The 21472-nt window shown below is 45.2% G+C and overlaps 1 protein-coding gene across 1 annotated transcript; it reads right to left on the bottom strand.

Moving 5' to 3' along the window:
• Positions 1–16758: 16758 nt before the first annotated feature.
• Positions 16759–20271, bottom strand: HEY1 (hes related family bHLH transcription factor with YRPW motif 1). The gene is made up of 5 exons (XM_087735207.1): positions 20075–20271; positions 19858–19933; positions 19655–19738; positions 19459–19540; positions 16759–18624 (listed from the first exon to the last, which is right to left on the bottom strand). The coding sequence occupies exons 1-5, from the start codon at positions 20269–20271 to the stop codon at positions 18041–18043; spliced, it is 1023 nt and encodes a 340-aa protein (XP_087591333.1). The 3' UTR covers positions 16759–18040.
• Between the last annotated feature and the right edge of the window lie 1201 nt (positions 20272–21472).

Here is a 21472-nt window from a genome sequence, read left to right as displayed (position 1 = left end):
CCTAACTACAAAAATGATGTCTTGCAGGTTTGATTAATTCTGCATCTTTTCAACCTTCACTTGCAAGAGCAGCTGCACTGGGTGAGACCAAGTATCCATTTGGCCCAGTACTCAGCTGCTGCTGGTGGGCAGTGACAGATGTTCAAAAATTAGTATAAGAACAGTATGGGCACATGGCAATGCTTCTCCAGCCTCCAACAAAATGCATGTCAAGCTGCCTGAGCAAGAATTACTTAGTATATTTAACATCCCTGATGGATATTTTCTGTTATTAATATGTCTAATCACTTTTTGAGGCCAATGCAAACTTCTGGTATCTGTAACATCCCATGACTGCATGCCCCACAGGTGTTTGATTTCCCCTGGTAGTTGTGTCTGCTACCGGCTACATCTTCAAGAAGTTCATCAGTTCTTTCAAAAAAAGAGAGGCAGACAAGAAACTTTGAATTTTTTGGCAAAGATGGGAAATTTCCTGGACAAAGTTCTTCTGTTCCTCCAGACCAGCAGCTCCCCAACTCTCTGAAACCTACTCACACACCCCCTACTCAAACACCAGCATGAAGGCAGTCATCCCTCAAAAGTATAGTTTGCTTGTCTATATGTTCCCAAATTATTCTATTTCTTCCCGGTTTAAGCAGTGTAACTCTTGAGGATCAGTCAGACGTGCTCCACAGCATTACACATCGGATATACAGATGTGCCTTCCTGGCCTGCATAAGCCAGCTCCTGGTTTTGGCAGTCATCAGCCAAAGAGTAGTCCTTCCCCTATGGAGAGGGTCTCTCTCCATGCAGGGTCTCAGAAGTGGAGTGGCTCTTCCAGCTCACTGGAAATGGATACCCATGCACACTTCGTATTTTCAAAGCTTCTAGCCCAGGGGGAAAAGCTGCCCCATGGAAACCCTCCTAATAATAATGCTAATGCTAATTAGCTAGCTAATGCTAATGCTACTGCTTACTACTGTAAGTATGGAGCACTGTCTCGGATTATGTGGAAAACTGGGATTTTTTTCTATGTTGTAATACTGGAAAAAATCCTCTCTTTTTATTTGGACCAATAAAATATAGGGGATATTTTTTCATCTTCCCATTTTACTCCTTTCTGAGAGAAATTTGACTTTTCTTGGTTTGGAGGAGAATAATTCCCTACACTGGAAGGGGATCCCTGCTTTCCCATGTCCTGTAACACAGGGGGACCACCATGAAGTCAGATACTATTTTACCTGTAACCTATGGATTCTCCAGGCAAGAAGTTTCTAAATCAAAGATAATTGCTTTCCAGGGGAATAAAACACATAGGTGTAGCCTGTATCTCTCCTTTTTTCCACCACATTTCAGACTATTTTCCAATGGACTTAAAGGCAAGACAAAAACAAGAAATCAGCTACGTATTCCAGCTTGCTAAAGAGCTCTCTATGCATTTTGTAGCTCTAGAGTCCTATGCCCAGTATAAGATGATGTATGGATCTGGAGTGTAAACAAAAATGAATGGTTAAAAAAGAAACGCACCATGTTTCTAAGTAGTATATTGATTTCTGCAGGGGAAATCAAACACAAATACTCTGATACTGAATCCCAGCATAGCTATACCCGTAAACTTAATCTTTCTTGGTTTGTGCAACATGGGAAAACATGATCTTTCTCCTTATTCTGCTCAGTGATTTATTCGTTATTCTGGTGTTAACAATGACTTATTTTCTTTCCACTAGCCCTTTAGTAGAAGCTATAGATGACTGAAAGCACAGAAAAGCTTTTGCACAGTGCATATTATCTCACTAAGAAAAAGACTTAAAACATGTTTTCACATCTTTCCACCACTATGAAGACAGTATTGTTCTTCACATGACCGCTGTGTTTACAGTGGTCTTAAAAGAAAGCAAACAGAAATGAAATATGAAATTATCTCCATTATACTTGGCCAGACAAGGGTTGGCTGAAAATACAGCTGCAAGTAGCTAGAGCAGTTGCAGTTTTATTCAGCGGCTGATCTTGGAGAAAGACTATGAATTTGAGATATCAAAATGCCTAAAGAAGAGTTGGAATAACTCCACAGTTTTCTCAGAATTAGGTAAGACTCATGAATCTTACCATTTTGAGGGCTGTTTCTGAGGAAATGAGTGGAGATGGAGATAAATAGCATTGATGAAGCAACAGGCTTTAGGAAGACAAAAGCAAGTGGGTATGTGGGTGATACTATGAATATTCATGGTATTCATTGCATTGCATGAGGTAGCTGCTACACATCAACAGAGGTAACCATGTCAGTAACTGCAGATATTTTATTACATCTACATCTGAGGAACAACTCCACTATGAAATTACAACTGTGGCACTTTCAATAGCAAGTGCAACAATCAGCCTGCTACTGGAGAAACCATTAACTACATGTCTTCATAGGCTTTCTACATGATATGCCACTAAAGTAATACGATCTATGAAGCATTAACAACTCCACATGGAATCATAAAATTATTTTCATGTAATTATCAAAAAAGCTGCAGAAAAAAACACCCTCTGACAAGGGACCAGCGAGGAGGATTCTTCATGCAGAAGAGAAGAAATACTCTACAGCCCTGCACAGAAACAGCCTCCTCACGAAGCGCAGGCCACCTGCAAGGCACAGAATGGCCACTCCTGCAAACAGTGGGCCAGATAGGTACATGGTTCTGATGAAAATGTCCTGCATTCAGGTAGCTGCAATCACCTGGCCACCACTGACAGATTTTAAGCTGCCTTTGGAAAGTTGCTGGAAGCACAAACACTGTTCCTATAAATAGTGTTAAATTCAAGGCAACTCAAAGCAGAAATTAAAGCTTCTCTAACTTTGTCTTGTCACCCACACTTTGGATGACTCACATGCTACCTACCTAAGTGGGCCTGTCTCATGACCCAAGTCCTCCAGGTAACTGCCTTAGTTACCCTTACCAGCTACCCATCCTCTGAGTAAGCCTGTGCATGGCACTGGGCTTCATTTGGTACAGCAGTCGTAAGAGAATGTGAATCCATGAACTTCTCAAGTGCTATTGAACCTCTTAGAAAGGACACACCCCCCCTTACTACAAGCTCCTTAATATTTTCTGGCAAAAGAGGTCTCAGAGGCCATGGTAGAGAAAAATATGTAAAGGAGAGAGCAGATATAGTTTCTAAAATAAGTCTGGTTTACCTCATCTTATGTATTTTGTCCATTGTAGCATAAAATAAGATAGTACTCACAAGTCCTGGTAAAAATGCTTCATGGCAAATTCAGGTCATTCTTTGGGATTTGCACAAGGGGGTAAAGAAACATAAATAATGAGGTAACACATAATTTTGAGTGTTTGGACCTCATTAATTCATGTGCACTTCTTGAAACAGTGCAATGCTCACCCTATGGAAACCTGTTTAAGTCACATACAAGGAATTGCACAGAATCCAATACTTGTTGTCAAACTGAAGAAGTGTTTTACTTTGTGAAGAATTAACTTGGCCTCTCAAAAACCAGATGTGGATCTGCAAAATTACTTAAGAATAAGTTTCTTTCCTTTTCTTTCCCATTAAGCACAATCTGATTTACTTCATTTTCTTAAACCAAGACCATTTTCACAGATTCTTAGAAGAGAATGGATTATAATGCAATGGCTGTGGCATTCTGAACATATATGGAATTTTTTAACTGGACATCACTAGTAAGTGCTACAAATGTTTTGTATTACATTAGCATTTAATTTGTTTTGATCATTCATGTTTTCATCCCTGAGAGAATACTGAATGAATTTTTGCTATTGAAACTTTATCTCAGTTTTCATTATTCTAAAGAAAAACTGATGGTCTTATAAGAGTCACAATAAATACATCCTCAGAGTAAAATCTTTTCAGTTATAGATTTAAACCTTTGCATTTTGATCATACTTTAAAAAGCATACAATTTAAAATTAACTGTAAACTTCCTAGAAAAGGACAAAATAACACTTAAGAGATACGGTCATTTATTTGATCTTTGCATGGCTAATAAAGGTTCTGACCTGAATATTCACTAATACCAACAGAAATTTGTTCTACAATGTCAATAAATGTTGAATCAGGCCCCAAATAGGTAATTCAAAATCTCATAGTTGAAAAGCTGAGTCATTTTAAAAGGAAGCATTTAGAGTCACTTGAGTAAATAAGAAAAGGCACATACTATGGCCCTTCAGACAACATCTTCTTTTTATCTAGATACCAGGGCATAATTTTCCCTAAAGTGGAAAGTACATTGCTGTTGATCTGGAACTACAACAATCATTCATTCATCACGTGTATCCAAACAGCACCTGTATCTGACTGCAAACCAAAAAAAGCAATATCAGCAAATGAAATACTGTCTTTGGCTTCCTACAAAGAAAGAAAAAGTTATCTGGTTAAGCACCTGTGACCCTGTGTGGGACAGCGCAGGAGCTGCATCTCTCCATTCTCTGACACAGATGAACTTTCTGGGTGAGCTACTTTCCTACCCTCCTGCTTGCCAGAGCTCTAATGAGTTTATCAGTCCTTGTTGTGTTATTAATGAAGCCATCAGAATAGTGGGTTTTGTACAAGACAATAACAGACTCTGTATCTCAACAAAGTACCTAAGCAGTTGCATGTATTAAGAGCAAGTCCTCATGTGCTGGATGCAGGCAACACTGGTCTCATGTCAACAGCAAGAAGAAATGTACAGAGGAGCTTGCCTGCTTTATCGTAACTCCCAGTCACAAACCAACTTATCCTCAAAGTAGAAAGTCAGGCCACAGCCCTGTGCATCCTATCTAATTCTCCCATCATGTTGGGTACTAAAGCTAAAGTCAAGGACATGTTTTATAGGTTGTAGTTAGGCATCTCTGAAGATGACTGCAAAGATTACTTATATCTATTTTAATCCACCCCAAAGAGGAGTTCTTTATCAACCCTTTTGGAGATGTAAATGATAGAACCTTTATGCTCACTTGATTTAATGGTATATGGTTTTGGGTGAGCTCCCGGTAGCCCATCACCCAGAACATTTGAGGGAACCAGAAGAAACTGCTAGGAGTAGGAGAGCTCAATAGTGATCCCACATCATTTAGGATTATTTAGGATTCTAGCAGGATACCCCAGATGAGCACAGCATCATGTCGGAGCTGAATGAGGGAAGACCCTGATTCTTCCCAGTGTTAAAAGATGACTGACCTTTCAGCAAATCCATTGGTATGTTCCAGAGCAGGCCTGAAGTAAAGATAACAACAAATGAGGCCTGGTGATGACAGCTAAAACCAGAGTCCTAAAACATATATCTGCTGAGCAGAGCCAAGCAAATCATGAGCTTATGCCTCTGATCAAAGGCAACCAAGAAAGAGCTGCAGCATTCCTTGGCATGTTCAGGAGATCCCATGGCTATTTTTGACAACGACCATGTGGTGGCCAGCCAATATATTCTGCACATGGGCAGATGATCCCATCTTGTTGCCAAAAAGCTTTAAGAGATTTACTCTCTTAAAGAGATCCACACTATTTCCAAGCTCTCTCCCAGGCCCTAGCCTCTCAGCACAGGGTGAGCTACGACAAAGTGTCCAGCAGGTGATGGGGCACTTCAGCTCACTTCTCATATGATAACGCAGAGCTTATGGTGCTCTTTTAACCAATTCAGGGGACACCTCAAAGTCACCCATATGCCCAGAGGAAGGATGGTGTCAAGGCCATGAAGACGCCTTTGGATGAAGTCTGTTTCTGGGCACAGACATGCTGTCTTGCAGTGTGTCTCAGGCAACCAGCGCAAACATAAATCTGTTCAAATTTGAGGGGTGCTTTATACAGAGCTGAAGCCCCTTTGAGTAACATTCTTCTGTCAGCAGAAAATAAATTGTGTGGATATTATGCCGACTGAGCATCCCTTTTAGCATTTTCAAACACAATGTCACGTAGGAGGATGCCAGAGAAGTAGTGAGAAAACAAAAGAAACTGCAAGCCAGGGTCTTGCAAGTCTCCAGTGGAAATGGTTTTCATGTCAAATGACGTAAGTGTCAAATATGAGTCACTGCTGCCATTTCTCCCTGCCCAGAAGAGAGAAATGTATATTCTGTGGTCAAGGCAGAGCAGGACAGGATGATAGATAGTATGCAGTTTGACTCCAGTGCAAATGAGCTGTTAGGGTTTAATAAAGGTATCTCTCTATAATGCATATTACATTTCTGTAGCACCCCATGAAGGACTGGAAACAGAGCCTTCCAGCCAGTGTGAGTTTACCAACATTTCAGTGACAGAAAGCAATACTCTTGGAAAGCTCTCCTGAACCGCTGCCCACATTTGGTAGCTGTGGTGACTAATACGAAGCTGCTGTTTTAAAAATGGCATTGGAACAAGAAAACTGCAGTTCTGCTTCATTTTCCTCCCTGATTATATGCCAAGCAGCAGTGACGACTGACAGTTTGATGCAAACAAAAGTTTAGGTTGGGGTGTTACTATTTAGACATAAAAAAGATGAAGCACCTGGAAAAGTATGTACACATAAAATGTCTTTTCTTTTTGAGAGCATGGTCTCAAAGGGGGCTGCTTAAACTAAGGGCAAAGTGGGCCAATCCTCAGCCTTTACAATATTTTGATCAAAGCTCCAGCAGCTCACCAGTGCCAGGAGTCTGGCCTATTGTCTGCCTTTCAACCCCACTTCATTGTCTGTGAGATTCGTCTTCAGTTTACCCAAGTTTAGTGTACTTCAGTAACTCAGTCAACAGAGGGAAGTAGATGGCAAACATTCCCTCCCAGAAGCATGGGCTTACTTTCTGGCAGTTTAGCAACATGAGGGCCATTGCCGATGCGAATCCTCCGGCCAGCACCCCTGTGCTTTGCCATCAGGCTTCCTCTCTAGTCAAGGCATCACTGCCTCTTGAAAGTCAAAGTGACATGGTTTGTTTTCGATACCAGCAGTGTACGTAGTTTGAATCATATCTCACTTCTTCAATGATTTGTCCAGAATGAAGCATCTGTTAGGAAAAAAATTGTAACACTGATCCTTCCCTGCTCATCTGGACACCTTAGAGGCATGCGTGTCATTCAGGTCACGCTGTGTCATCCCTTGCATGTGATGCATGGGCTGGGTTATCTCTGAGATTATAGGAGGAAGCTCAGGGGCCAGGAGGGAGGATTTTTTAGGTACGCTTGTGTGTCAGCCTGTGGGACTCGGACAGTTCAGTGTGCCCACCGCATTTCACTTTTCAGACTGGGCTTCTCCGTTACTATTTTCTCATTTTTTAATAACAGTTAATTCAAACCTATTAATAGTGACTATTTCAAGAGAGCATAAACACAATCCCTCATCTGGAATAGGCATTTGCAGGAGTGTGACACTCTCGCTCCATAGAGATGGCAGTACAGCTCCAGAGCAGAAAGATATTTTCTGACACTATATTATTTTCTGTAAGGGATCTCTCAGTGCTCAGTGGCACTGAAATTATTACTTTGCAGTTTTGAGCACGTAGCACTTGATCCCACAGGTCCTAGGAAGAAAAGGCACTCTTGGACTGCAACAGGGATCTCATGCCCATGAAGACAGCAGGATGAAACTTCTAATTATTACCCATCATACCAAGCCTCTGCACAGTTTTTTTTTTGTTTATTTTTTTGAAGGAAATCCTTCTTCCCTTGTGCCCTACATGTTAGAACTGAGCCCAGCCACAGTTGCTGGCTTTGGAGCAACGGGAAGGAAAACCAAAGAGAGTCAGCCCACTGCACCCCAACCTGCAGAAAGCCACAGAGACGTCAGGAGACAATACATACTATAAAGTCCTCTTCTGGAACAAAAGCACCCTCATTACACTCTCATTCTCTTTTAAATCAACAGAGTTGTAAAAGTTATTTCTATAGGCGCCTATTTTCTCTCTCTCATAAAATTATATGAAAGTGTTTCCTAAACAGCTCCATCGCTATTGTGCAGCCAACACCCCACCCCAAACAGCGCTCCTTCGCTCCCATGGGCCATGCTGCTAAATACATGAATTGCTCTGCTGCCTCACAACCTTCCTCCTCTCTCTTGTGAAAGCCAGAGCATAAACCAAAATTGTTCCAGAGACACTAATCTCTAATGTGTTTTCTGTACACTCCCTAAGAAGAGACATAACTGACATATTTTTGTGTGTCCAAGAGTTTTCCTTCCTGCTCTAAAGATATATAGTGTTTCTTTCCCTATAGAGGCTCCCTAAACAAGCCTCCTGTCCTAATCACAATTTTTTTCCTGACATCATCATGAGGAGACCACTTGCCCAAGGTTATAAGGGCTTCTTGTTCATTTCTTGAATAGGTTCTTGCCATCACTCCAAAGTACAGATTGGCCATTTGAAGCAACTGAGCCATGTGGAAACACAAATGCTTTGCTGAAACATCTAGTTGTTTATTTAGTGCTACACATTTGTGATCGTTCCTGGTATCAGGCAGTAAAACTAGATAGGCAACAGATGGAAAACAAGTAATTAGGGGAAAAAATCTACTATGGCACTGCTTATGCCCAGGGAAGACTGCAAGAGCACAGCTGTGCCTGCAGCAAGTCAGGTTTTGGGCCACCTTGTGCAAAAGGAGCAATGTTTTATTGCCAGCTTCTCATCAAGGTAATTATGTTCATTTCACGTACAGAGGCAGCTTCACTCAGAATAAAGGTCCAGCCCAACTGATGGTGATCCTAGCTCTCGTGTCCAAGTTACTGATGAGTCACATAGGGTTGGTAACCACCATGACATTTCTGACAAATGAGGAGGTTTGAGGGGAGTATCCTCTCCCTTCACACACAAGCCTTTCCTCAACCCTAACCTCTTTCCACAGTCCTAACCAGTTTCCTTTCATGCCTTTAACTCCTCCCAAAGCTGCACTCTAACTGCCAGTTTTCACCTCCTAGACATTTTTGTCACTGCAAGATTTTCCACTGGGATCCCAGCTTGCACCTCCCCATGTCCCTACCATGACCCAGCGCCACTGGGCAACTTGTGCCATCTCAACAGAGCCCTCATCTGTGCATCCCCCACCATCATCATCGACACACAGAGCTCCTCAAATGCGTACTTTTCTCCCCCTTAAATCCACTCTGCTCTAGGTGTGGTCCACGTGAAGATAACCTACATGTGTCACCAATTATCCCTCTCCATTGAAGGGGTCTAAGTAGCAAATCCAAGACCTTCAGCCCTACTGGTGAACCATAAGCATGATGAACTGAGACATCGTAAGGGAAGATGTGCCTTCAAATAATTTATTTAAGACCTAGTACATTATCCACAAAAGACTGTGTTAAAAACACAATGTTGAGCTGTGAAGTCAAACACACAAAAACACATCTAAAGGGAGTATTAATTTTGCCTAAGAAATCTGTTTCATTCCAACCACTGGCTGGATTTTCTTTCATCAGGGAGTAGTGAAGGGGTCTAGTTGTTGCTGAAATAGTTGAACGTGCTAGGAAACTTTGGAGTGTGAAATACAATCTAACAGTTAAGGGTACTGAAGGGTACTGTGGGATTTTTTTTTGCTTCTATTTACTTAAATGCTGTGGAAGACTAGGAGAAGGTTTCTAAAGGTTCCTGGTGTTCCTCATTGCCTGAAACTCTGACATGGGAAGTAGCTCAGCCTGATGTGAAGAAGTACTCACCCTCTGTGGCTTCCAGAAAGTCAAGAGCAGCTGTGCTTTGAATCCGGGAATTGCTGCAGAAGTCCTGAAGAAAAAAAAAAAAAAAACAACCCCGTTTGAAACACCTCAGCCAAGCAACTCAATCAACTGTTTGATTTTCAACTTTCTGAGTCCCAACTCCCTACCCAGAACACCTCCACGGGACATTGCAAATATAATTTAACTTTGGGGGAGCACATGTAATAGTGCTGAGACTGAAAAGCCCTGGGGATAGGAAGAAGGAGGCTTATTAATAAAAACCTCCTCTTTAGAGCCAGGCTTCAACATAAAATGGGTCTCAACTTTTCCCCTGTACCCTACCCACTCCCCTGGAATACATTTCATTCTGCAGCTTCTGCAGTCTTGGAACAAAGTCGGTCTAGATGCTGGGTACAAATTCTGTATACAGATTTATCTTCATCATCTACCACTGTCCCATAGGATTAACAGCACTGTTGCAACAGTTCTGCTAGTAAAAACGAGTGAGGAGCAGACGCTGTCGCCAAAAAATTAAATCTGAGGTGGCACTAGCCCCTGGCAAAGTCTTCTCTAGCCTTTTTCACTCAGTCAGACATAGTTGTTAAAGAAACCTTGTTTGGGACGTGTCAAATACAATCTCATAAAAATCTTCTTTCTGATGGGAGTTTTGGGTTATAAAAGTTAATGCAATGCAGATAGCTGAGCTGAACAGGCTGTTTCCCAATAGACTCTGGTATAAAAAGTATTTCATTATACAAAGCTTGAATCACAGCTTTCTCAGCAACTGTTTGATACAGACTGGGTTTCTATCTCACACAAGGCAATGAAAATAGTATGGAGGGAAGGCTGCACTTCCTAGCAGAGGAACTGGCAATAAGAAGGGATTTTGAACCTTTTTTTTTTTGCATTAGAAAGTATACAGCCAAAATGAAAGCTAAAGAATAATTTAATTATTTCTCCCTTTTTGCTTAAAAAATGCATGAAGTCAGACTGTCTGGCTAGCACATTATGAGGATATTGATGCTGTTAAAAAAGAAAAAAAAAAGCAGGGATTTTTCTACCCGGAAACCTGATGCGTCACTCCTTCAGCTTTGTCCCTGGGGGCAGACCATGGGAATTCCCAGTCTTGGGCCCCTGTGGCTCTCAGCCAGCCCTGTCATTGAAGCTGTGCTTTCAGCCTGGGATGTTGCTGTGCTGCAGGAACGGAAAATGAGGCTTCAGTCTGTGAACTGGCAGGATGAGGTCGGACCTGTGGGGGTTGTGTAAAGAGTCCTGCAGACCTCTGTCAGCACCATGAAGAAGCAGGGAGCCTTCTTACTTCCCAGAGAGGAGATAAAAACTGGACAAACATTGCCTAAAACAATAACAGTCCAAAGATTTTTCAAGCCCCATGACAGATTTTGCTTTAACTTCTTTCAATGAGTATCTGACTCATTCAGGGCTCTCACAGCTTCATGGCTGGTTGGGCTGGGGGCGGTACATGGGATTTCAATCCTCTCCTTTGAAAAAGACATGGATTTAACAGGTGAGGGAGTGACAACCATGTAGTTTTCGATCTGTCATGCCTCTCAGTGTGCTTGTTTGAGTTGGTGCCCCAAATCTCATGACACGGTTGTGGCCACGTGGCAGCTCAGCCCCTGGCTTCAGGTGGGGGCTGCACCTGCCCCTTGCTCAGCCCATACTGGTCTATGCGGTGGAAAAGGTCTCTGCAGCTGGAACTGAAGTACAGAGGGCCAGATCTCAGAAACCTAATGGAAGGGAAGGGTTTGTCTTCAAAAGATCTGCTCTTTCTGCTTGCATGGCCTTTACAACACACCGCTGACTAATGCACCTTACCCTGCCCACACCGACTTAATGGATATTTGGTTTTGTCCAACAAGCATGTGCACCATTTGCATCTCCACCTACTCCAGTTCTTAACAGGGTAAAGTTTAATCATTATTATTCCTGGTGCTGCTTTTGGGAAGAAAAAGGGTAATTTTGTCATTGCATGCTCCAGAAAACATGAAAGTCTCTCAGGAGCCCAAACTTCCTGTTACCAATGCCTTCAACTTTGCCCCACCTTTGGGAAGCACAGGCAGCTCGTGGAAGAATGTCATCCACTCTAACAATTGATTTTCTTATGTACAATAACGTCAGACCTTTTAAATAAAAGGCTGACCCGTCTCCTTCTAAAATAATTCGTCTGTTTTATGGAGTGTTGTTCTGATTATATACAATTCCCACAAGAAGGGAAGTACCTTTAAAATAAGGACTATTCAGTACTAGTACAGGATTTCCTCTTGTTGTTGATAATTTCCTCTTAATAGAAGACGCAATGAATCCCAGAGAAATTCAAAGGGGCAATCTACAGACAGTTAGGCATCTACATTATACAGGGAACATTGTTCAATCAAATTGATGTTTTCCTGATGAAGTAAAAAATAGATCTACCTGCTGTGTAGCATGTAAAAGCTCCTACAGCACAGACTTCAGTTCCCTTTGCTACATTTTTAATCCCTATCCAATCCCACAAACTTTTACGTAACTATCACTGAACAACAACAGATGACAATTATTCTCATTTCATCTTTTGGTATTCAAATTCAGCCTCTGAAATGGCCTCTGTTAAAGAAGACAGGCTTGGTGATAATAAGAAGCAGCATTACCAAGTTATTATCTGCACTATCAATAGCCATATATAATATGAATCAAGTTAGCAACTCTGCTTTCTCTCTACCAGACATGCCTCATCTCAGAAGCAGGCTCCATCCTCCCTTTCAATAGAAGAGTTTTCCATTACTGCTCTGAACATGCACCTGCCCTACTCACCTGATGGCGAAGGAGACCTCATACCGGCATAGACAGCTACCACATGCCCAAAACCACCACAGCAAAATCCAGGGCTAAGCAGCTGGGTGGTAGCTGCTGATAAAAGCTGAGTGATTTGTGGAAACGGCTGCTGGTCATTAGGAGCTCATATCAGTTATCCTGATGTTTCAAATTCTCTGTCAAGTTGGGTACAAGCCCCCTCTCGTGCACGGACCATGCTTTAATTCCTTGGTCTCCTTACACTCACTTGACCAGATTGTACAAATGCAATCAGTAAATCATGCTGTGAAGCATTCTCATAGCCGGCGATACTCCATCTGAGCCCTGGTTCCTCCCTAACCAGTGAGATGACCCATCAAATTCAATGAAGACTTTCACACACATTTGTTTCAGCACCTTACTGGTTTTAAATTATGTGCCTCAGTCTTTGTATGTTGCTCATCTGATTCTGACTTATTGAGCAAAATTTTGAATACTAAGAGTATTACCTTCCCTGCTCTGAATCCTTTACATACTTGCATGCAGCTTATTTTGTCATCTGACGTCACTCATTTCCGTGTCTTTGCAACAGGCAATGCAAACAATGCAACTCTGCATTCATCTGTTCACAGCCTCAGTTTTCTTCTGATCCTGCACATCACCCTTCCTTCCTGCTCCCTGCCGTTCTCTCGCAGAGCTGTGCCACCAACTTTTCTACTCCCAACATCCTTTCTTCTGCGGAAGCAGTGCAAAACAGAGAAACGCGCGTACCATCAGCATTTAACCTATTACTACTGTCTGTGCTTAGATTTTACAGCTTACCTTGGAGAAATACAAGCCACCTGGAAAGCTCCAAGAAGCCTTTCCAATGCAGAGAGAAGAGAGTGGTCTGCAGAGCTCTCCCTGTGCTGTGGCTGCCCCGACGAGCAGCAGTGCAGAAGATGTGCAGAACTGGTTCCAACCACCCCCCTTCCTTTCCAGGAGGCTTCACCTGAAGAAAGCGGCCTGGTAAAAGACTCTGAAGAGGTTCAAGCAAGGTAATGTGGTTAAGGGCTCTATAAGCAGGGCAGAATGCCCCTAGTGCTCAGCTGTTTTGAGCACTTGGATAAGCCCCTCCTGCATTATACAGCTGTGTTACATGAGGTATTGAAGAAAAAGGGAAAAACAGCAGGAAGAGAACCTCTGTCGATGAATTTTGCACTGCTGGGAAGGCTCGGGCAGGCTGCACACAGCACAGGTCAAAGCAAGGCAGTTTGGTCCACTCCTTCAAGTTGCATGAATAATTAGCAGAATTTGCTAGAGAAAAAATTGCGTGGGACTAGCTGGAATAAGAGAGAACAACATCTAATACCCAAGTACTTCCTTAATAAAAGCTTTCACCAAATGAACACTTCAGACTCCCAAAAGACACCTTCAAGTATCTGTATCTTACTAGGCACTGGCATTTCAACATTTATTACCGCAGTCAAGCTACTATATTGCAAGCATGAGTCAATGCCTGCATCTTCTGGCTCCAGAAGAAAGGGACTGTTCTAATTTTTATTTATAAGCTGGGCAAGTGGAGAGAGAGGCATTCAGTTACAGGCAAAGCACACACTGCTCTATGAGGCCGGGTAGGCTGGTTAATACACGGGCATATTCGTGCCTTAGCGTCCTGAGTCACAAGTACCACAACCCATCTCTGCAACCTTTCATGTAAGGCCTCAGAAAAGGGCTTTGTAAATCATTTTTGTTGCCTTCCAGCACAAAGCCCATGACCTCCACATTATTCGCTACAGACTTCAGCTCCGTATAGAGTATGTTACGATCCAAACTGGGAGTTTCTGGCAAGAAGCGCTTGTGAATATGCACACAATATAAAACAGGAAGAAGGATTTCAGTTTATCTGTGCTCACTTGGGCTTGTTTGCTGCTTGGAAAAAAAAAAAAACAAACTGGCAGGCTTCCCACCTCTATGCAATAGTCTAGGAAGGCTCCTGTCACCTGGGGACTCACATGCTGATGTGTGAGTGAAGAGAGCAATAGCCAGGATTCATGGGTTTTCGGCATGATCCTAATAAACTCTGTCATGCTAAGAGCGTTAAGACGGGAGCACTGAACAGAAACTGGCTTAAGAACTACTGACAGCTTCTTTCCAAAAGCTAAAAAATGTCACTTTCATGAGCTATTCCTTTATGCCAAAGCACAGAATGGATTTTCAAAGGTTTGTATCTGGTTTTATGCATCGTATACCAACCTCCTAAATTTATTCTGCACTCAAATCCAGCTTCCTTGATAAAGGAAGATAATATTAGCTTATATGAAATACCACATCATCTTACATCCCATACAAAGCTTTAGCCTGAGGATTTCCGGACAGACACAGTTCATCCAAAGCAACTGAAGGTAGCTGGGGGGTCATGGGATCAAGTCACACATGCATTTCCTTTCTTCTCCGGCATCCCTCTAGGTAAGCTTGTGCTCCTGAATTGCTCTTTTGCAACAGGGTAAACAAGCACATGTTTTGGGCTCAGGAGATACCTGTTGTCTATAGAAGCAAGCTTATTTTGCCTTTCTCAGTTTCTCTTTAGAAACCTAGCATCCTATAGGAAAGAAAAATAGGAGAACATCTCAGAACTGTAGTTTGTGAGAAACAACAGCATTTGTCATTCGTATAGAAAATTTCCAACTACCACTGTCTCTTGGTGAAAGGAGAAGAAGCGCTGCCATCCCTTTTTCACAGCTGACAAAACAGATAGGGATTAAGTGATTGCCAAGCATGATTTACTAAGTTAGCAGCACAAGAAGTAATACAGCCCTGGACTTCTGACCCTGGTGGTTCAGCTTCTGGGCCATGCTTTTCCCATTTGAATTACTAGCTTTTGCAAGTTCCTACAATTCGTTCATCTCTTTCTACGATAACCATCAGTAGATTTTGAGTCTCTAAAAATTAATATAGACTTACTGCAAAAGTTGAATAAAATTAGCACTTTTCATTAATACCTTTGCCGTTGGTAACGGAAAGAGAGGACAGTGGATGCAGAGACAAACACCAGCAGCTAAACTTTTATTGCACTCTCTGCTTCTGAAGTCCATTCAAGGGTAGGACAGTGGGACAAAAATAATTATAGGGGTCTTTCTACACAAAAGAGCCAGCTATTTAGAGGCAGGCAAAGTCATTTGAATGTCAATGAAATAACCATTAAAAGGCTGAGAAGCATTGCCATTTATTAAAAGATCTAAAGAATAGTTGCATGCACTATAGCAATCTTCTAGGTAGGAGTTGTTAATTTGGTATAAAAACCTATTAGGGACAGGGCAGAGCATAATTAAACAGGAGACAATATACACTGTGAAAAGGAAACTGGATTTGGAATTTTACAGCCTCTTATTTCATGTTTCTACATGAAATACTATGCTCTATAATCTCTCCTCAATAACACCTATGTATTTCCAGCTCCCAGAGTGTTTTGCGTTTCATTTCTAGCAGTGGTCTCCTACAGCCTAGGAAGGAAGGTAAAACAAGGTTATGCACTTGAATGCCCTCCCACTCTTTCCAGCCTCACGGCAATCCTTCTTCCAAGAAAGCCTCTCATCACTGCCACTCCTTAATTGGCCCGAGAGCCCCTCTTTAAACAAAGCTCTCGTCTCCCACAGGGCCGAGCTCTTTCTGCTGTTCTGGCAGAGCTAAATCCAGACAAGGACGTGCCATTTACCAGCACGAGCGTACTAGAAATTCAAACGCACAGGAAAGAAGCGAGGGGCTTCTAGGAGAAGTCGTTGATGTTTTTCTGCAGGTAGAGATTTGCAGATAGGACAGACCACATCTGGAGAAAACCTATTTACTTGTAAGCCTGTCAGGCTGTTACTTCAAGAAAAAGTGTAAGACGCTAGTAATACCGCTCAGTGACAAATAGAGATGGGTCGGAGACCTTGGGTAGATTCTGCACTCACACACTGAACGTGAGCTAAACCGGCCTGTTCGGTACAAAACTTTGTTCCAGAGCTATAGGGTAGGAAAAGATTTCATGAGTTAGACAGGAAAGGACTCTGCATTTGTAAAGATGATCGCTTTTTAATATTAATACACATCAGTAAGAATATTCGGGTGCGGTGCAGCTTGAACCTCCTCTTTAGCGGCAACCCTGGTCTCTTCGCCGTCTGCCCACACACTGCCAGGCAAGTAGAAGTGACACACAAAACGTATCCTAAAATTTCATTCCCTCGACTGTTACTCTGAGGCACCGCGGTTCTTTAGGTACTAAAGTGTAGCTGAATAGACCATAATATTTGAGAAAAAAGTAAATACAAATGCCCGCAGCAAGACTAAATAGCAATTGTTCGACATCTCCCGTGATACCCAGAGGCACAGAATTCTCCACTGATACATACCAGACAAACATGTCATTTAAAATACTTTGTTCTTTCTCCTTTATTTAGCCACAGCACAAATACAAGAGCAGTCAAACCCCGTCCAGTGGAACTCACTAGATAAACCTGTTCAGATTAAGATTCCCATGAAATCAGCCAAAATATACATGTACACGCACACACTCTCACGCACACAAGAACGCAGCAGAGCCCTTACAAAATGAGGAGTGGCACTGAACTGCACCTAAAAGTAAAATGCAATAGAAAAAACAACCGGTCAGGATACATCTGCTAAGCAACGAGGCTGTGCACTGAACGGGTTCCCACTGTACCATTCCATTGGCCATTTAAATACCAGCATCATTCGTTTCAGGTGCAAATTTGAAGGTCACAGAGGGCACGAGTCTGATCTCCGTTACCCAAGAACATGGGGTCGTAGAACAATGACTCCACCGTAACTCAAAGCAGAATCTGTCCCTATGAAATGAATGTGCCTATGGCCGGCTCCGGCTGGAAGACTACTGCAGGTGACAACTTTTTTTTCTCCTTTCACTTCCCCAGCAACTAAACCCATCACCAAGAGCGTGTGTAATTTGGCGTTTGCACCCTCCCCACTCTAGAGTTTGCTCTAAAGCACACACTGCTCCTTTTGGTGGAAGAAATAGCACAGTGGTTCTGTGATGTGAGTGAACGTCCACTAGGGACTAGAGTAAGACCACTAAATATACCAAAACACTGCAGAAGAAATAGAAATTGGGCTCTTAGATAAAGCTGGTCAAGCTGGTCCGTTTGATTTGTCAACGCTTTGTTCAGAAATATAAGACTCAAATATAGTTTACAAAAAGAGTAATTCTTTATAGAACATCTCAATGCCAAAATACTAACAAAAACAGCGTGTTAATGCTGAGAAGAGTGGTCTTGGAAAAATTAATAACTAAACTATGCCATTGCTAACAATAATAGGTGATATCTCTTCATAAAAAGGCGGTCTGACGTACTCAGGAAAAATGAAACATTTGAAACAAAACTGTTTACAGAAGTGATTTAAATGCTCAGCACAGATCTAACACAAGTGTTAACAACCACTATTGTAATTTTATTTTTGGACAACTTCAGCAACTATTTAAAAAAAAAAATTGCTAATACAAAAATGTAGAAAACGAAAAGAAAAATCCAAAGAGACCGTTTTTAGACAAACTTAGTTAAGGTGAAGCTGTACCTTTGTCCCAGTTATTAAGAACTTCAACTTTAAGCATGGCATAACCCAGCTCAGCTAGGTTTGTAGGCTTCCCCACCCTTACTAGAGAGTTAGTTCTTAGAAGGCTCCAATCTCAGTCCCCCAGGGTCTGTACGGTTTGCCAAGGGCTGCTGACTGCGTTGGTGCAGACGGGCTCAGCACGTTGGGGGACAGCAGATGGAAGGAGCCAAACGAAAAGGGGAACGCAGAGAGAGATGCCATGGAGGAGAGAAGAGGAGGAGACAGTTTGGTAGTAGATGTGACCACGGGGAGCACTGGTCCAACGCTGCCGTTTGGGGGCACTCTGAGTGAGGAAGTTTCAGCGTGTGGGGCAGCAATTCTGGTCTGGTGATGCGGTTCTGTGGAAGATGCTGTAGTACTGGTATTACCGTGCCCATTTTGAGCCAGCAGCAACGGGTGAGATATGTGAGGGTGATGTCCAAAGGCACTGCCCCAAGGGATGTGTCCAATGCCAGCGTGTGCGCTACTTGCTGCTTCCCGTTGAGAGGCGTAGTTATTGAGATGAGACACAAGCCGCACTCGCAGAGGATCGGAGGCGTCCAGACCCTCTATAATACTAAGGTATCGAGCAACTTCAGCCAGGCACTCTCGAAACCCTAGACTCCGGTAGTCCATAGCCAAAGCATGAGCATCAAAATAACCTAAGAGAAAAGAACAAAGAACGGAGTCTTAAGATGCTGTTTTCCAGTCATTGTCTACATGTAGCCTCCCCACTCCACCCTCCCCTATAAGCATATTTCACTTGGATGTGGTTAGTGTTCCCAACCATAGATTAGCTGCCAAGCTCCTTTTTTTTTTTTTTCTTTTTTTGTCTAACAAGCTTTTCTTTTATATCTGTGCTGTGATGCTGCAAGTCCCAAGACCAGTCACAGACTGCCATTTTTAAACTGAAATTGCACACTGTCACTGAAGGAAAGTACTTTTGTTCTTTTCATGTCTCCCCAGTGCAAGCGAAACCACAGCGCAGTGAAATTCATTAGAAACACAAGTCCTAACTTATCAGAGGGGACTTCTGCAGGCAATGTACTTTTTTCCTAAAAGTGCATTTCACCATTTTTGCTAATTCTCTTTTTGTTTCATTCAATTCACTACTCACTTCATCCTGTATTTTTTTCTGATTTCTGTTCTGAACTTTCAGAAAGTTAGAGAAACAAACATTTGACAACAAAAACTTTGTGTTTTTCCAGTTGCCAAAAGCCGATTCACTTCACAGTGCTGATACATTGCTAGAGAGACTTGTAATCACTCTCCCCTAGAACAACCAGGAGCTAGCACTGTAAAATGTTTCGGTGCTAGCGATGCCGCAAATCTTGTCAAGTAGAAGTCCCAAATCCCTGATGGAATATAAGAGAGTTTCCATTCGCTTTCTCCAAGCACTCCCACAACACACCGCACACCAAAAGCCAGGGCACGCGCTCCTCTCACAGCAGCCTCTCTGCAGAGCTGCTGACCCACTGTCAGGCACAAAACTTTACCTTTCCCTCCTGCCGTATGCAGCATTTTCAGATGATCGACAGTCATCTGCAGAATCTCTGCTTTTTCCAGCTTGGCTGATCCCTAGGAGAGAAGGGGAAGCACGAAACTTTTTAGGCAGGAGCAGAGACGGTAAAGAGGAGCGACCCTTCCTCCCGGGGGCAGGGGGAGGCAGCGCGGGGGGTCGCCGGGCGCTACCTGCTTCTCGAAGGCGCTGGGCACCAGCCTCCTCAGCTCGGACAGGCTGTTGTTGATGCGATCGCGGCGGCGCTTCTCGATGATCTAGGGCAGAAAGCGGAGGGTCAGGGGGCGGGCGGGCCGGGGCTGAGGGGAGCCGCCGAGGGCCCGGGGGCGGGCGGGCCGGGGCTGAGGGGAGCCGCGGCCGGACGGCGGGCACTCACCCCTCGGCGCCTCTTCCTGGCCAGGATCTGCGAGGTGGTGGAGGGCGACATGGAGCCCGCGGCCGAGCTCAGGTTCCTGCGGGGAGCAGCGGGACACCGGTCACCACAGGCACCGCCACCCCGGGGAAGGGGGGGAGGGGTGCGTCGGGGCCCCGCGGGGCTGAGGGAGGGAAGGGGCGGCGGGCCCCCTCATGGCGCCCACCCTGCCCGCGCTCACCCGTTCTCGTCCGCGCTCTCCTTCTCCACCTCGACGGCCTCGTCCAGCTCCTCGCTGTCCGACGAGCTGTACTCGGGGTGCGCCCGCTTCATGGCGGCGGCGGGGCGCGGGCGGCCGTCGGGGAGGCGGCGGCCGGCGCGCGGCAGGAGGGAGCCCAGCGCGCGCCCCGCGCCTCGCCCGGCACCCGTCTCCCCCATGGCGTTCCCACGCCTCACCTCCTACCCGCCGCGGCCCGGTGGGCGGGCGGGCGGGCAGGCAGGCGGGCGGGCGGGCGGGCAGGCAGGCAGGCAGGCAGGCAGGCAGGCGGCAGGCAGCCGGACGGGCAGGCAGCCGGGCGGGCGGGCGGGCGGGCAGGCAGGCAGGCAGCAAGCAGCCGGGCAGAGCACGCCCGCCGCCGCCCGCTGCCCAGCACCGCCACGCGCGGCCCCCGCCGCCCCCATTGGCCGCCGGCGCGCCCGCCTCAGCCAATTGCCGCCGGCCGGCCGCTGGGCCCCGCCCCCTTCGGCTGGGAGCGGGGCGGCGGGGGAGGCGCGGCCGCGCGCCGCCGGCCGTGGGAAAGAGGCGCGGGGGGCGGCGGGCGGCGGCGCTCCGGCGCGGGGCGGCGCGCGGCAGCGGCGGACGCCGCGTGCGGATCCCGGCGGCGGCGACGGGGGGGGGGGGGGGGCTGGCGGGGGGGGGGGGGGGCGGGGGGAGCACGTCCCGGGCTGCGGAACCAGGCGGTGCCGCTGCCGGGCGGTGGGCAGGGCAGCTCCGCGGCGCCCCCGGGGATGCCTTCAGCCCTCCCGCCTGGGTCCCCGGTGGCCCCGGCCCTGCGGGTCGATGACACCCCGTGGAGGTTAATTGCCTCTTCCAAGGCCGGCGTGGCTTCGGAGCGCTTCCCCGAGGCAGGCGGCGGCGGCAGCGAGGCCCGGGGCGTGCTGCGTGAGGAGAAAGGGAAGCCTGAGCGGGAGCAGCTTGCCCTCCTTCGAAAAAACGAGTTAAATGGGCGGCTGAGGCCCCAAAGTTGAGGAGGCTTAGACTTAGGCTTTTTTTCTTTGTTGGCATTGCATTTCTTTCTAAACTGCAAATCTGCTGGCCAAATCCTTTCCTTGTCTCCCTTGTCTCCCCCTCCCCGTATTTTGGAGGTGGGGAGAGGCAGGAACAGTTTTTAAGCAGCTGAAAGCAAATGCGCTTTGCTGTGCAGTTGCTGGCAAGGAAGAAGGGATGACAGGAAAGGTCAGCGTTGCATGCGGTATGTGCAGAGTTCTGGCTGGCGCGCTCGCAGTGAGTACATGCCACTTTGCACTAAGCAGGGCGCTGAGCCTGGATGCCGTATTCCCCCAAATTGCCATGTTCCCCAGCACAAGTCCTCTTCATTCTGCCAGCTTTCTCAGGCTGAGGTACTGGCAAAATGGGACA

Source organism: Nipponia nippon, unplaced genomic scaffold (assembly GCF_047370975.1).
Source record: "Nipponia nippon isolate SJK-2023a ecotype South Korea unplaced genomic scaffold, ASM4737097v1 scaffold_1, whole genome shotgun sequence".
NCBI lineage: Eukaryota > Metazoa > Chordata > Aves > Pelecaniformes > Threskiornithidae > Nipponia > Nipponia nippon.
The sequence above is the reverse complement of the archived record's forward strand: the minus strand, read 5'-3'. Positions and strand labels throughout refer to the sequence as shown.

Excerpts from the sequence above, each read along its gene's own strand:
- HEY1 (XM_087735207.1), bottom strand. The coding sequence starts at position 20,271 with ATGGGGGAGACGGGTGCCGGGCGAGGCGCGGGGCGCGCGCTGGGCTCC. Across the intron at positions 19,934-20,074 it reads GAGAGCGCGGACGAGAACGG|GAACCTGAGCTCGGCCGCGG; the intron begins GTGAGCGCGGGC and ends TGCTCCCCGCAG. Across the intron at positions 19,541-19,654 it reads CCAGCGCCTTCGAGAAGCAG|GGATCAGCCAAGCTGGAAAA; the intron begins GTAGCGCCCGGC and ends CTTCTCTCCTAG.